General features: G+C 44.1%; 1 protein-coding gene across 2 annotated transcripts in view; it reads right to left on the bottom strand.

Moving 5' to 3' along the window:
- LOC121002886 (GTP-binding protein 10-like) overlaps positions 1–15,866 on the bottom strand; it is a 145,511-nt gene that overhangs the window by 81,174 nt on the left and 48,471 nt on the right. For both annotated transcript variants that reach the window (XR_005779345.1, XM_040434524.1), the window contains exons 14-18: positions 14,500–14,618; positions 11,677–11,795; positions 9,180–9,261; positions 7,090–7,282; positions 3,611–3,748 (exon numbers count right to left, since the gene is read on the bottom strand). Coding sequence is in view for 1 of the 2 variants with exons in the window: in XM_040434524.1 (XP_040290458.1) it covers positions 3,611–3,748; positions 7,090–7,282; positions 9,180–9,261; positions 11,677–11,795; positions 14,500–14,618 (651 nt within the window). In the remaining variant the exon portion in view is untranslated. The remainder of the gene's footprint in view (positions 1–3,610; positions 3,749–7,089; positions 7,283–9,179; positions 9,262–11,676; positions 11,796–14,499; positions 14,619–15,866) is intronic.

Genomic DNA, 15,866 nt, shown 5'->3' with positions numbered 1-15,866 from the left:
GGACCCGGCCCCGCTGGCCTCTCCCTCCTGTCCACCCGTTTGCAGGTTGCTCACAGTTTCAAGTACTTGGGAATTGTGGTCTCATCGAATATTGGGCACTACGTGAAAAATTATCTGGTTCCACTCCTAAACAACATGTCTGAAAAAAATCCAGTGCGTTGTGTAAACTCCCAATGTCTGAAATAGGTAGAAGTAACCTCCTTAAAATGATACTTATGCCGAAACTTATGTATGTCTTACATAACTCTCCTGTTTGGATCCCACAATGGATCTTTTTTAGAATACAAGTTTGATTTGAAGCGGAAAAAGGGCCAGGATTCGGTTGGATACTCTACAAAGAGGGAGGGATTCAGGGGGGTCTCTCTATTCCTAATCCATGGTTATATTTTATTTCCTCTCAGCTGCAGCAATTGAGGGGTTGGGGGAGGACCCCTGGGGACAACGCATCTGCACGGCTGATAGCCCACATTATAGAAAATGAATCCCCTATAGCCTTACTAGAACATAGTGGTCTCTCCGATAAGTTGGCGGGATACCCTACACTTAATTTGATATGTAAGGTTTGGCATAAATGTCGTGACTTGCTGTCTATACGGGGCTTCACCCAGGTCACTCCTCTATGGAGAAACCCCCAGTTGCCTGAAATGTTTCACCTAGAGGGGTTCTCCACATGGGAACGGAAGGGTGTGGAGTTCCTGTATCAACTGCAAAGAGATGGGGTGTTTAAATTTTTTGAACAATTCAGGAATGAGTTTGCCTTTCCTCCCACGGCCTTTTTTCAATTTTTTTTAATTAAGACATGCATTCCACGTATAGGCAAAATCTATGTCGCATACATGTACAACAGTCCCATTGCTGCAACAGATTCTCACCTGCGGCTCCTCGAGTGGACTAATATCGTCCATATACAGGAATCTGTTTGTGAAATCTGTGAGGCGTGACTCCTTGGTGGTCAAAGAAAAATGGGAGGGGAGGTTGGTTATATATCAGATCAATGGAAAGCCGTACGGGCACTAACACCTCAGTTATCAGTCTGCGAGGGTCAGCGTATGACCCAATTACTTCCTGTTCACCGTGTACCGGACTCCATCCTTCCTGTTCAAGATCGGGGTTAGGAGCGATGCTTCCTGCCCTAGATGTGGGGAGAGCCCGGCATCCCTGAGGCACATGTTCTGGGAGTGTACGGAGCTTCGGAATTCCTGGACAGGCGTGCTAGCCTGTATTAAAGAGGCTTATCACATTGTGGTCCCCGCATGGTCCGAGGACATGTGTGTTGGGACTGTTGGACATTACAAATCGCAATTCGCGCCTGAGGGTGCAGCGTCTGCTCTTCCAGGCCAGGAAATTAATTGCTAAATACTGGCTTAGACCCCAGCCCCCTCCGGGGCTGAATTTTTTAACAGAATGGACGAGATTCTTCGTCTGGAAAAAGGAGTATATATAAAAGAGGCAGTGTTTGGCCAAGTTTACCAAAATCTGGGACAAGTGGGTATCTTATAGGACCAATGCGGCATAGTTGGGCTTATGATTGCCTTGGCTGTGATGTGAGAAGTGACCTCGGAGCTGCGGGTGGGTTCTGAGTTTGCACATACGAGACCGGGATTGGGAATGATAACTATGGTGGGTGATCCGGGGCGGAGGAGCTGAGAGCCAAGTTTATCATGGAAAGTGAAGGGGCTAAGACCTTATCCAGGGTGACAGTTCTATCTTCTTTGACGTTCTGACACGCGCTACCTACCCAAGTGTTATAGTCCCCGTCTCATCGCTGGGAGGTGGGGTGGGGGCGGTTTATTTTATTTTGTGTTACATCTGAAAGGGTATATTTTTGTTTCTTTTGCTTTCACTATTGAAATATGGATGTCAATTATGGATAAAGTCTTGACAATTTTCTGAATGCCAAATTTGATTGTCTATACTCATCCCTTTTTTTCTTTTTCTTTTTATTTCTGTATCTTGAATACTTGTTTAATAAAAAATATCTGATTTTAAAAAAAAAGAAGCTACAGAGACTCACCGATCGTTGCATGATCTACAGAAGGAGAGAAGAAGTAAGGCCGAGTTCACACTTCAGTTATTGTGAGCCAAAACCAGTAGTGAAGCCTGCACAGAGATCAGGTGGAATGATTTGATTTGCACCTGTTCCGTGTTTTTGACCCGCACCTGGTTTTGACTCACAATAACTGACTGTAATAACCGAAGTGCGAACTCAGCCTAAGGGCTCATGCACACGAACGTATTTCTCTTCCGTTTCCGTTCCGTATTTTTACAGGTCCGTATACGGAACCATTTTACTCTGTGTGCATTCTGTGTCCTTATGTCCGCATGTCCGTTCCGTAAAAAAAATAGAACATGTCCTATTCTTGTCCGTTTTGCAGACAGGGACAGGCATTGTTACCATAGATCCGCAAAAAAACGGATGCAACGCGGATGTCATTTTTTTGTGGATCCCTGTTTTACAGACCGCAAAATACACACAGTTGTGTGCATGAGCCCTTAGACGAAGGAGCGAACTACAGAACCCAGAGTCTGCATGGCTTAGTAAGGTAACCTGCTACCAAAGGCCGTTAAGACTTTACTGCAATGAGGGACACCATTAAGACACCCTTCACACTTGGACACGACCTGGCCAGTCGTATCTCTAAAACCCTGTAACCTTCCGTGGACACTACAGCCACCACAGAAAAAGTACGATCGCCCACCATCGATTCTGCAGGAACAGACTTGAGACAGAGAGGAAAGAAGGCAATAACTTCCATCCTTGCCTACACCCAGACGGCACATTGCTATCTGTGTACAGCTGGAGAGTGTTTTCGTATTGTCGGATGTCTTACAACTTCTATTTTGCGCTTAAAGGGAACCTGTCATGTGGATATTTGATTATAATCTAACTAATTATATACAATCATTAACTACTAAAAAGTACCTTAGATGTATTCACTTACTGGTGTGACAGATGGTTACCTCATAATATACACACAAAGATGCCGCATGCCGCATGCTAATGAGCTGATTTGAGTCCAGCGTGATGTCATTGAGTCCAGCGTATATTTAATTCAGAGCTATAGCCACTCCCCTGCCCACCTGCTGCTGATTCATATGGAAAATAACTGTCATTCAGCAGCAGGTGGGCGGGGAGAGTCAGGAGCTCATGAATATTCAGGACTCATCATTATCAGCTGGAGATTTTCAATACAAGATGTTGGCAGATTGACTGGGTCAATTAAAGAAAGTGACCCAGCATTTTGCTAAGCGAATCAGTCACTTATTTATGTTGCCCTTAGTTAGGACACCATAAAACTGGTGACAGGTTCCCTTTCAGTAAAAAGTGACGTTTATTCTGTTACCTTTGGCCTGCTTACTGACTCCTGCATCATACTCCAGCCGTTGCGCTCGACACGCCCTGCCTGGCACCCATACCAAATGCCTAATATCATGGGCAACCCCACTACCTTCAGGCAGGGGCCCTAACATTAGGGTGTGCCCCAAGGGTGGCCACTGCATGGCCCCAATGATTTGAGGAAAGCCACTGTGACTGAATGTAACAGCTGGAGCCACTACCACTCCCATCCTCCGCTCTTGCTCTCCCCCGGGCTACTGCACCTGCACTTACCAAGTTTTGAAAATATGGAGTAAATTTTGGCTCGGGTATTTTCAGCCACCTCCATGATAGCAATGCTGAAGCTGCTGGCTGGCATGGGGGTGACCTCCTGATCTTCCTGCAGTTGTCCAACCAGTGGTCTCTTTGAATCTGTTAAGGGGAATAGATGTAGAAATACCAACAGTTACTATGATATCCTTACAGTAAACCAGTAAGACCAGTACTTATACTAATGCTTTATCATAACGAGGAGCTGTCACCTCTCCTGACCATCTATTCTTCATGATATAACAATTCTGCAGCATATTTTCTTACATCTTTGAATTATGCAGATCCTCTATTACTCCTCCCGGAAATGCATGGCTTTTCTAATGTACCACCTTTGTTCTCTTTTTTGTATTGTTAAAAATTTGGACGATTGTACTAATAAAATATTACAGTTTAAAAAAATAAAATAAAATGTTTGGCTTTTTAAAACAGTTGGGGAATTGTCCATACGCAGCATGACAGTGTCCGATCAGTGGTGCAGGAGCAAGGGGAATGGTAGCACTCAGTTCTAAATGTAGTCCTAGATTTTTAGGAGGAATAACAGAGGAATAACATGACACAAAGTTGTAGAAAAACATGATCAAGAGCTATTATTTTATGGAGAATGCAGGTATTGTGTTTTCTCAGACAGACATGTCAGGAGAGGTGACAGGTCCTCTTTAACTACTACTGTCAGGAAAAGTGGACACGGCTCCTCATTTTCCCTGCACTGCTACAAGGAGCCAAGTCAAATCGATAGACGCTCTGCGCCTCCTAATACGTGTGGGCGAGGGCAGTGCCAGGTGCGGCAGCGACGTCTCTGATAACTGTGCCGCTATGAGCCGAGCACCTGTGTTCACATCTCATGACCAGGACCGATTTTTATCCCCTTGAAATACAATCACCTTTTACTACTGAATGACAGCAAGCAGAGATCTTGAAAACCGTAGGAACTGATACAAAAAAAAAATATGCTGGAAAAGCGTCTTTTAATCATACAAAGGCCTCATGCACACGACCGTTGTGTGTTTTGCGGTCCGCAAACCGCAGATCCGCAAAACACGGGTGGCGTCCGTGTGCGTTCCGCAATTTTGCGGAACGGCACGGACAGCCTTTAACCGCCTCACGTCCGCCCATAGGATATAAACGTCCTATGGGTGGACGTCTATTTCTGACAGCACGTTTTAAAACGTCCTGTCAGAAATAGCAGCTGCACGCTAATCGTGCAGCTGCTGATCGGGTTGCCCGCTGTCAGTGACAGCGGGCAACCCTAAGACAAGGCAGGGACAGTGCCCAGGTGTCCCTGCCTTCACGATCGCTGCAGACACAGCGCTCACCGAAGCTATGCGCTTCCTGTTCCGGCCCGGCGGTCATGTGACCGCCGGGACCGGAGAGTGCAGGGGCTGTGTGAGGTCTCTCAGAGACCTCGATCAGCCCTGCTGTGAGGCTGTACAGCGCTGGATTGCTGCTGTACAGCCTCTCTAGGGGTGTATTTGTCCTGTAACTGGGGCTACTATGTCAGCCCCAGTTACAGGAGAAATCAACAGTGAAAAGAAAAAAAAAAAGTGAAGTAAATGTCCCCCAGAGGTCTTGTATGACCTTATGGGGGACGAAAAGTGTAAAATAAAATAAAAATAAAATAAAGTGTTGAAAAAATAAAATAAAAAAAAGGTTCACATGTAAAAAAAAAAAAAATCCCAAGTAAGGAATAAAAAAATAAAAAAAAAATAGAAAAAATAAAATAAAATAGACATATTTAGTATTGCCGCGTCCGTAAATACCAGCTCTATAAAAATATCACATGACCTAACCCCTCGGGTGAACACCGTAAAAAAAAAAAAAAAAAAACTGTGTCAAAACAAGCAATTTTTGTCACCTTGCATCACAAAAGGTGCAACACCAAGTGATCAAAAACGCGTATGTCCCACAAAATAGTACCAATAAAACCGTCACCTCATCCCGCAAAAAATGAGCCCCTACATAAGAAAATCTCTCAAAAAATAAAAAAACTATAGCTCTCAGAACATGGACACATTAAAACATAATTTTTTGGTTTCAAAAATGCTATTATTGTGTAAAACTTTAATAAATGAGAAAAAGTATACATATTAGGTATCGCCACGTCCGTAACAATCTGCTCTATAAAAATGTCACTTGACTGAACCCCTCAGGTGAACGCTGTAAAAATAAATAAATAGAAACTGTGCTAAAACAACCAATTTTTTGGTCACCTTGCCCCATAAAGTGTTATAATGAATGATCAAAAAATCATATGTACCCAAAAATAGTACTAATAAAACTGGCACCTTATCCCCTAGTTTCCAAAATGGGGTCACTTCTTGGGAGTTTCTACTGTAAGGGTGCATCAGGGGGCTTCAAATGGGACATGGCATCTAAAAACCATGTGGAGTTCCTTTCCTTCTGCGCCCTGCCGTGTGCCCATACAGCAGTTTACGACCACATGTGGGGTGTTTCTGTAAACCGCAGAATCTGGGTAATAAATATTGAGTTTTGTTTGGCTGTTAACCATCGATGTGTTAAAGAAAAAAATTTATTAAAATGGAAAATCTGCCCAAAAAGTGAAATTTAAAAATTTGATCTCCATTTTCCTTTAATTCTTGTGGAACGCCTAAAGGGTTAACAAAGTTTGTAAAATCGGTTTTGAATACCTTGAGGGGTGTAGTTTCTACAATGGGGTCATTTATGGGGGTATCCACTATGTAGGCCCCACAAAGTGACTTCAGACCTGAACTGGTCCTTATAAAGTGGGTTTTGGCATTTTCTTACAAATTTGAAGAATTGCTTCTAAACTTCTAAGCCTTCTAACGTCCTAAAAAAATAAAATGACATTTCCAAAATGATGCCAACATAAAGTAGACATATGGGAAATGTTAAATAATAACTATTTTATGAGGTATCACTTTCTGTTTTGAAAGCAGAGAAATTGAAATTTAGAAAATTGCGAATTTTTCAAATTTCTGGGTAAATTTGGGATTTTTTCATAAATAAAGGTGAAATATTTTGACTCAAATTTATGACTATCATGAAGTACAATGTGTCACGAGAAAACAATCTCTGAATGACTTGGATAAATAAAGGCGTTCCAAAGTTATTACCACATAAAGTGAGATATGTCAGTTTTGCAAAATTTGGCCTGGTCAGGAAGGGGGCAAAGGGCCCAGATGGGAAGTGGTTAATATAACTGCCTATTCTTGTCCGCAAAGCGCGAACAAGAATAGGACAAGTTATATATTTTTTTGCGGGGCCACGGAACGGAGCAACGGATGCGGACAGCACACGGAGAGCTGTCCGCATCTTTTGCGGCCCTATTGGAGTGAATGAGTCCGCGTCGGAGCCGCCAAAACCGCGGCACGGATGCGGACCAAAACAACGGCCGCGTGCATGAGGCCAAAGAAAAATGTTTATTTGCTGAAACGGAAGCTACTTGCGCCCAGTGTACTCACCGACAACGCGGCCGTAGCTGTCCCTTCTCACGCCCAGCTCCTCTTCCTCTTGCTTCCATAACTGGACCAGCAGTTTCGGGGCCGTCTCATTTCTTTTCCCCCGCCAGGTTGTGATATGCGGCAGAGTTTTGGGATTATCGCAGAATTCTACCAGGATTCCCAGCACCAGGTTATTCATGCTCCTCAGATTAAGCTTTTAGAGGAAGAACGCAAAGTAAAATAAATGGGGCGGTTTTATTCAGGTATATAGCATCGCTCCATACATTACCCTTCAGGGGAAGCCATATTCATTGTCACCCAGCTTTCTCAGCAGGCGAGAATAAGACGATACAAGGGTCTATATTCCCTGCTGAATTTTTTTTTATTATATAAAGGAATAAGTGAGCAAAAAGTTGCCATTCAGGGCCTTCTGGTGACCTCCCAAATAGCACATGGATACAGGTATTCAGTATTTGGGGGGAGGTTTTTTTTCCGTTTATGATGCTCCATTGCAAAGGGTGAAATCTGCAGCATAAATCCACGCGATGCAGATCTCAAATCCGCACCGCAGGTCAATTTACGCTGCGTTTTTTGTATGCAACGTGTGGATGAGAATTCAGGAATCCTCGGCCACTTTGCTGGTACTGTACAATGCTGCGGATTTTGCAGCAAAAAAAAAAAAAATCCACAATGGCAAATTGGCATAATCAGTCACGTGTGAACCTGGCCTTAAAGGGGTTTTCTAAGACTTTTAGTATCTGATCTGTGGAGGTCCAACACCCGCGACCCCCGCCGATCAGCTGTTTGAGTAGGCAGTAGCGCAGCAGTAGTGTTGAGTGAACTTCTGTTTTAAGTTTGGCGTCGCTCAACAGAAGTTCGCTCAACACTACGCAGCAGCCTTCTCGCTATTTTGCTTAGGCCATGTGACATTACGTTCATCGGTCACATGGACGAGGCACAGCTCAGGCCCTTTAAAGTGAATAGGGCTGAGCTGCGATACCAAGCACAGCCACTATGCTGTGCTGTACATGGGGAGTTGAGAGGATATCCAGAGGATAGGTCATCAGTATAAGGCTAGGTCTACACGACGACATTTGTCGCGTGACAATAAGTCGCGCGACAGATAGGGCACCACTACACTGCAACATTTGTAGCGCAACATTTTGTTGCACCAATGTCGCGCGACAATTTTTATAATGGCAGTCTATGGTTTCGCACTGCAACATGCGACATGCTGCGACTGCGACAGTCGCAGAAAAATCTATCTCGAATGGATTTTCTGCGACTGTCGCAGTCGCAGCATGTCGCATGTTGCAGTGCGACACCATAGACTGCCATTATAAAAATTGTCGCGCGACATTGGTGCAACAAAATGTTGCGCTACAAATGTTGCAGTGTAGTGGTGCCCTATCTGTCGCGCGACTTATTGTCACGCGACAAATGTCGTCGTGTAGACCTAGCCTAAAACGTCTCAGAAAACCCCTTTAAAAGTGTTTTTCTGACCTCTAACATTTAGGCCTGTAATTTGTGGCAAGATTTGAATGTGTTACTTTTCTTTTTGACTTTAATGCAGATTTTGCAGTGGACTTCACCTTGGTGAAATCTATATAAATCTGCGGCAGAACAGAGCAGACAGAAGATTTTAAAATCCACTGCACCCTCTGAAATCTGCACGGAATATTTCCCTTGCATCTGGGACCTCCGCTAATCAGGAGAATGGGGGTCCTCTAACATGTGCGAAGCAAGACTACAACCAAGAAAACGAGGAGCAGCAGCAGAGACCAGGCTTGGGCCTAGTGCGATGGCCTGACTGTTACCAAAACAGACCCCGATTCTCTTAGGTTCCCTCCTGACCACTGACGGTGGTCGCTGCTGCAGTAGTGGGTTAGGCGGCGACGACAGAAGCTTCTGAGACTGACCCAAAATCCTCCTGTCCTGGTGCATTAATAAACAGAATGATCATAGTCTAAAGATGGCCGTAGACAAATCAATCTGCTGCAAATTGCATTAAGTTTTTTTTTTTTTTTTTTACGATAACAGAAGTATTAAACCAGTAATGACTATAATGATCAAGATAAATTGGATGCAAATCCTCCGCCTCATCTACTTACTGCTAATAAATCTAGAACGATGAACATGCCTCCCTTTTCAAGAAAGTAGTCCTCAGAGGAGAAGGATCCGACAATACAAGACCTAGAAGGAAAAAATTACGGAATTAAACATACATGTAGGAAGAGTCAGCTGAGCTTCCAGCCATTGCTCAGTTATCTAACCCTAATGCGTTTAGGGGCGATACCCTCAAGAATCATTAGTTATAAGAAGGAGAACAATGGCGGAAATCTATTTAAACAAATCCTTTACCAAAGTTATTGCAATAGGGTAGTGTTCTCCAATGTGCGGCTCCTTAGGGTACTTTCACACTTGCGGCAGAAGATTCCGGCAATCTGGACGCAAACGGATGCATTTGTGAGACGGATACGGATGCGGATCCCTCTCACAAATGCATTGCAATACTGGATCCGTCTTTCCAGTTGTCAGCTGGAAAAAACGGATCCGGTATTTATTTTTTTCACAGATGTAATGGTCTACGCATGCGCGGACGGAAAGAACGGATCCGTTTTGCCGGAACACTTGGGGCAGGATCCGGCATTAATGTATTTCAATGGATCCGGCATTCCGGCAAGTGTTCAGGATTTTTGGCCGGAGAGAAAAACTGCGGCATGCTGCGGTATTTTCTCCGGCCAAAAAACGTAAAAGGGACTGAACTGATGTATCCTGAACGAAATGCTCTCCATTCAGAATGCATTAGGATAAAACTGATCCGTTTTTTTTCCCCCCGGTATTGGGCCCCTAGGACGGAACTCAATACCGGAAAAGAAAACCGCTAGTGTGAAAGGACCAACTGTGGTTGTCAGGGCATGCTGGGAGTTGCAGTTTTGCAGGATCTGGAGAGCTGCAGTTTGGAAATCCCTGATCTGGGGCTCAGGCTACAGGACTTGGCCCAATCTAGTTCCATCTCCAAGATAAGGCCTCATGCACACAACCCTATTTTTCATCCGTGTGCGATATGCATTTTTTGGCCCATACATTTCTATGGGGTCATGCACAAATCCCTATTTTTTGTGGATCCGTGCAGCCATTCTGCAGATTATAGAACGTGTCCTATTCTTGTAGAGAATGGTCCTTTCTATTGACGGAGTGAGAAAAACGCGGGATGCACATTTTGTGGATCTGTTATCTACGGACAGATACATGGGACAATGCCGTGTGCATGAGGCCTAAGGATGCAGGTTTTCCAAGGTAAACTCTCCTATACAATGTTCTTTACATGTCTACACGACTCCTCTACACCACATCCTTGTATGTTTCCTGTATTTCTACAGATTTAAAGGGGTTGCCTCATCTGAGACAATGGGGGCGTATGGCTAGGGTATGCCCCAGTTGTCTTATAGGTGTGGGTCCACTGCTGGGACCGGCACCTATATCGGGAAACGAAGCCCCGCAAAGTGGTGGCTGGAGGACCCCGGTCCGGCCACCACCAAGCCGGCTCCCCATAGAAATGGATTGGAGAGCACAGCGCATGACCGGCCACCGCTCCCATTCTTCGGCCCCATAGAAAATGAATGGAGCGCGCCCCCTCCACCACTTTCAGCGCTCCGTTCTCGATACCCATCAGACAATGGGGCCATATCCTAGCGATATGCCCCCATTGTCTGAGATGAGACCACCCCTTTAGACACCTTTGGGGACAATGTTTTTATTATTGCATTGTACTCATTTAGAGCTTATAATTAGTGATCAGCGAAGCGAACGTCGCATGCTTCATCGGAAGTCGCTTCTCTCAAAACGTCGGATTAATACTGTACAGAGATCCGTCTGCGTATAGTATTAAAATGTATGGGCTCCGATGAGCCAAAGTCCGTTATTTGCAAAGTCTCACAAGACTTCGGTAAATGATTTTTAAAGTGGAAAACCGCTCTAAAACTTGGTACCTCGGAACTGAAACTGAAGTTTGGTTTCAAGTGGTTTTACCAAAGTTGTTCAACAAAGTCTCGTGAGACTTCGCAAATAGCGGACTTTGGCTCGTCAGAGCCCATACATTTTAATACGGATCTCCGTACAGTATTAATCTGACGTTTTGAACAAAGCGACTTCGGACGTAGCATCCGCAGTCACTTCGCACATCACTACTTATAATACATAGCCTTTAAGTAGTACTTCAGGTGAGGCAAAAATGACCTGTGGAAGGACAAGTTTTGGTATGCTGTGTGATACTGACACCTAGTGGTGACTAGTGGTTACAGCATTTTAGTTAGTTCTTGATGGTAAAACTGATGCACAAAAAATGATGTCACAAATCTGCCCTTGTTATACCGTATGGTATCTTAATGCACTTATAAATAGGACATTATACCCCCATCCTCCCGGCTCGGCCCCTTTCCCTGCCCACGCAACACCCACTTTTTTTTTAGACCTGGGAAAATTTGCAGGAGCTTTGTGCCGCAATCTGTGCCAGAAATAAAGCCTAATATAGGGGTATTCCTGTTTAATAAATGACCCCCAATGTCTTGTCCGGAACACCTATCTCAATGCTGCTGCGGTACTTACCAGACACAGTCCAGAGTACAAAAAATGAGCTTGTTGTGACCCAACCCGCTGTAAAACTTTGTGTGGTCCATTCTGAGAAGCTGCAGGACCAGGTCCACCCCTTCTGATCCAAACAGTTCCTGTGGGCACAAAATAATCAAAACTGGGAACAAGTCATCAACATTATCTTAAGATGCGTCATTTTTCGAGATGGGAAAAACAGCGCGAATCATGGCAGATGTAAAAATCTCTACTAGGCGCACGACGAGGATTTGACGCGGAATCCTTGCTACAATCAGCATCAAGTCCATGCGCGTTCTAGTGAATGAGGTTTCTACAGCCTCGTTCAAATTGCTTTTAGGGGGCATTCACACGACGAAGTGTTTTGCAGTGTGCACAAAGCAGGGCTACTGGCCATGTGCACGCCGCATCACGGTGCAGACCCATTGACTTCAATGGGTTTGTGGTCTGCATGTTGTGGCGAAGTATGGGATGTCCTATCTCTGCGGAGTGGCCGCACGGATGCAGAAGCACACGGGAGCCCTCAATGCCCTGTTATTCTCATGGATGCTGCACAGAAAAGCCCCAGTTTAGGCCAAATTAATAGGTTTAATCCTCCTGCAAATCCATGACATGTCCGCAGCAGAAATCTAAATGTCAGCCCCAGATTTTTTACCACAAATCTTCGATGTGTGCACTTAAAGGGGTTGTCCAATGAAAATAGTCTTCATTTTTCAACTCAGCACCTGGATCTGAATACTTTTGTAATTCCATGTAATTAAAATTGGAATATATCACTGAGTTACTCAATAAAATCTATGTGAATAGCGCCACCTGCTGTTTGCTCTTTTCCTTATTTTCCTGTCCACCTGAGGTGGTTGTACTCGCTCAGTTCCGTCTTCCAACCGCCACCAGCCAGAACTTCTTTTAGAAGCTGTGACAGGTACAGGGAGAGAACTGTAGCAGAAAAGACACATGCCATCAGAAAGGACACGCTCCTGAAGAAAATCTAACAGAGCAATCGGAGCAATGAATGAGGAGATCTCTGGATCCATGTGAGGTCCAGGGCTGGTTCTGGCTTTGTTAGAAATAAATTGTCATGGACTATACGATGTCTGATTTACATTTTTTTTAACTCTCTCAATTCTTTTGGGGTGATTCTAGATACTACAAAGAATAAAGAAGATCTTCAGAAAACAATGCAACTTCAACCGAAGTGACTGAAAGGAGTAGCACCATCTTGAAAAGTGCTAGGATATATCATCACATTGTGACTGGTGGGACCCCGACCTCAAATATAGCAGTACAGCCTTTTTATATAGTACAGACCAAAAGTTTGGACACACCTTCTCATTCAAAGAGTTTTCTTTATTTTCATGACTATGAAGGCATCAAAACTATGAATTAACACATGTGGAATTACATAACAAACAAGTGTGAAACAACTGAAAATATGTCATTTTCTAGGTTTTTCAAAGTAGCCACCTTTTGCTTTGATTACTGCTTTGCACACTCTTGGCATTCTCTTGATGAGCTTCAAGAGGTAGTCCCCTGAAATGGTCTTCCAACAGTCTTGAAGGAGTTCCCAGAGATGCTTAGCACTTGTTGGCCCTTTTGCCTTCACTCTGCGCTCCAGCTCACCCCAAACCATCTCGATTGGGTTCAGGTCCGGTGACTGTGGAGGCCAGATCATCTGGCGCAGCACCCCATCACTCTCCTTCATGGTCAAATAGCCCTTACTTTCAAAGTTTTCCCAATTTTTCGGCTGACTGACTGACCTTCATTTCTTAAAGTAATGATGGCCACTCGTTTTTCTTTACTTAGCTGCTTTTTTCTTGCCATAATACAAATTCTAACAGTCTATTCAGTAGGACTATCAGCTGTGTATCCACCTGACTTCTCCTCAACGCCACTGATGGTCCCAACCCCATTTATAAGGCAAGAAATCCCACTTATTAAACCTGACAGGGCACACCTGTGAAGTGAAAACCATTTCAGGGGACTACCTCTTGAAGCTCATCAAGAGAATGCCAAGAGTGTGCAAAGCAGTAATCAAAGCAAAAGGTGGCTACTTTGAAGAACCTAGAATATGACATATTTTCAGTTGTTTCACACTTGTTTGTTATGTATATAATTCCACATGTGTTAATTCATAGTTTTGATGCCTTCATAGTCATGAAAATAAAGAAAACTCTTTGAATGAGAAGGTGTGTCCAAACTTTTGGTCTGTACTGTAGTTCCCCCCTGCACATGCAACCAGGCTAGCCGCTGTGCAGAGGAACGGCTACACAACCTTAGTCCAGGGAGAAGGTCCAGCTGCACTTCCCTGTACAGCTAATGATTTGAAGCACTGCTGTATAGCTGGGTGTTATAGTTTAGCAACTGAGAGCCACAGGTTGGAGATCACCACTTGAATGTGTATGTAATATATGACTAGTGTACGGTATGTTATAAAAAGATAATACAAATAAGGTCTTTAAGGGGTTGTCCGAGATTTTTGCTATCGATGACCTATCCCCCAGGATAGCCCATCAATATCTGATCATCGGGGTCCAACTCCCTGCAGATCAGCCATTACGGTGCTGGAAGCTAGCGCTGAAACGACACGTCTCCGTCCACTGTGTAGTGGACGTTGCAGTGTTGACTACACAGTGACAGGAGCTCTGTAGTTCCAGCGCTCTGAAACACTTGATTGGCAGGGATAATGGGGTGTTGGACGCCTGCGGATCATGTACTGATGGGCTATCCTGAGGATAGGTCCTCAACAGTAAAATCCTGGACAACCCCTTTAATGGCACTAATGATGTTGCACTTTGCATTAGACCAAATACGCTGCACACAAACCTTCCTGTGCACATCGCTTTCACAAACTGATGACAGAATGAAGAGGAGATCACACTGGATTTCCAAAAGGAGCGCGTCATCATTTGCTGCAGCACTCGCCATTGCTTTCTTCAGTATTCCTGAATACACAAACACATCAAGGGTTTATCAGGTGACAGGATATTGCTTTTCTCATCCATCGTTTTTATTATTATTCTTTTTTATAATTTTTTTTTGCTGCAACTTTTCTACATTTTCTGTTTGTGACTGTAACAACATGGACCTATCTGCCCGCTGAGGGGCGTTGTCATCTCAGAAAATGATGCCGCATCAATTTAAAGATTTCCACCCCAAAATGTAAATGTGTAACACAAAATTTTGAAAATAAGGGTAAGGTCAGCTGCCAAAGTTGGGCAATTACCGTATGTTTGATTTATTTCAGGGATATTGCCAATCTTCTGCCATTTTCGCAAAAGCGAGAACAGAAGTGCAGCCCTTTTGGTTGCCACCTTTAAATTGGCTTCTCAGAATAGGATTGTCTACTGTTATTTTGATATAATATTTTATTTTAATAATAATACTTTATTATTTTACCCTGTTGCCAAATTTGGACACAGTAACCCACCTTAATTAATGATATCTTGCATGCAGAAGATACGTAGTTTCCAATATACCATCTCAAAGTTGCATAGATTGCTGTTCTGGAACCCAGTCATGCTCCTCCTCAGAAGGTCCAACATCTGCTGATCTCATGTCCTTGTTCCCAATAAAATAAATCTGTCACCGCTTTTCTGGACTATTATCTGCAGTAATACATGAGTAGTATTGCACATAAGGAGGGCAGATCACTATTTAGTAATTTTCCTAGGGTCCACAGGTTACCCACCTGTCAGCGCTCAGAGCTGGACTGAAATACACAGTCAGGACTGCTGTGCTAACATAATGGAGAAGACTCATGTGCGCTTGCTCAGCAGTCCTGACAATGTATTTCAGTGCAGCTCTGAGGGCTGGCTGCAGAGGAATGGGGGGCAATAGGAAAATAAGACTCCTTATTTGCAGCACAACATTACTGCAGTTAATGGTCCAGAATCGTGGTGACAGATTTCCTTTAAGAAAACGTATCCTCTATCCAGAGCATAGGGGATAAATGTCTAATCGTCAGCAGTCTGACTGCTGGGGCCCCAGTCTATCACGAGAATCCCTGTTTGAATAGATTGGCAGCCGCGCCTGCATGTCTGCCGCTTCATACAACTCTATGGCTGGGTTCACACGGGCGTTGCGAGAAAATATGCGGGTGCGTTGCGTGATTTTTCCACACGAGTGCAAAGCGTTTTAATGCGTTTTGCGCGCGCTTGAGAAAATTTGGCATGTTTGGTGCCCAGACCCGA

The sequence above is a fragment of the Bufo bufo genome, chromosome 5 (genome assembly GCF_905171765.1).
Source record: "Bufo bufo chromosome 5, aBufBuf1.1, whole genome shotgun sequence".
NCBI lineage: Eukaryota > Metazoa > Chordata > Amphibia > Anura > Bufonidae > Bufo > Bufo bufo.
Note: the sequence above shows the minus strand (reverse complement) of the source record. Positions and strands in the feature narration are given on the sequence as shown.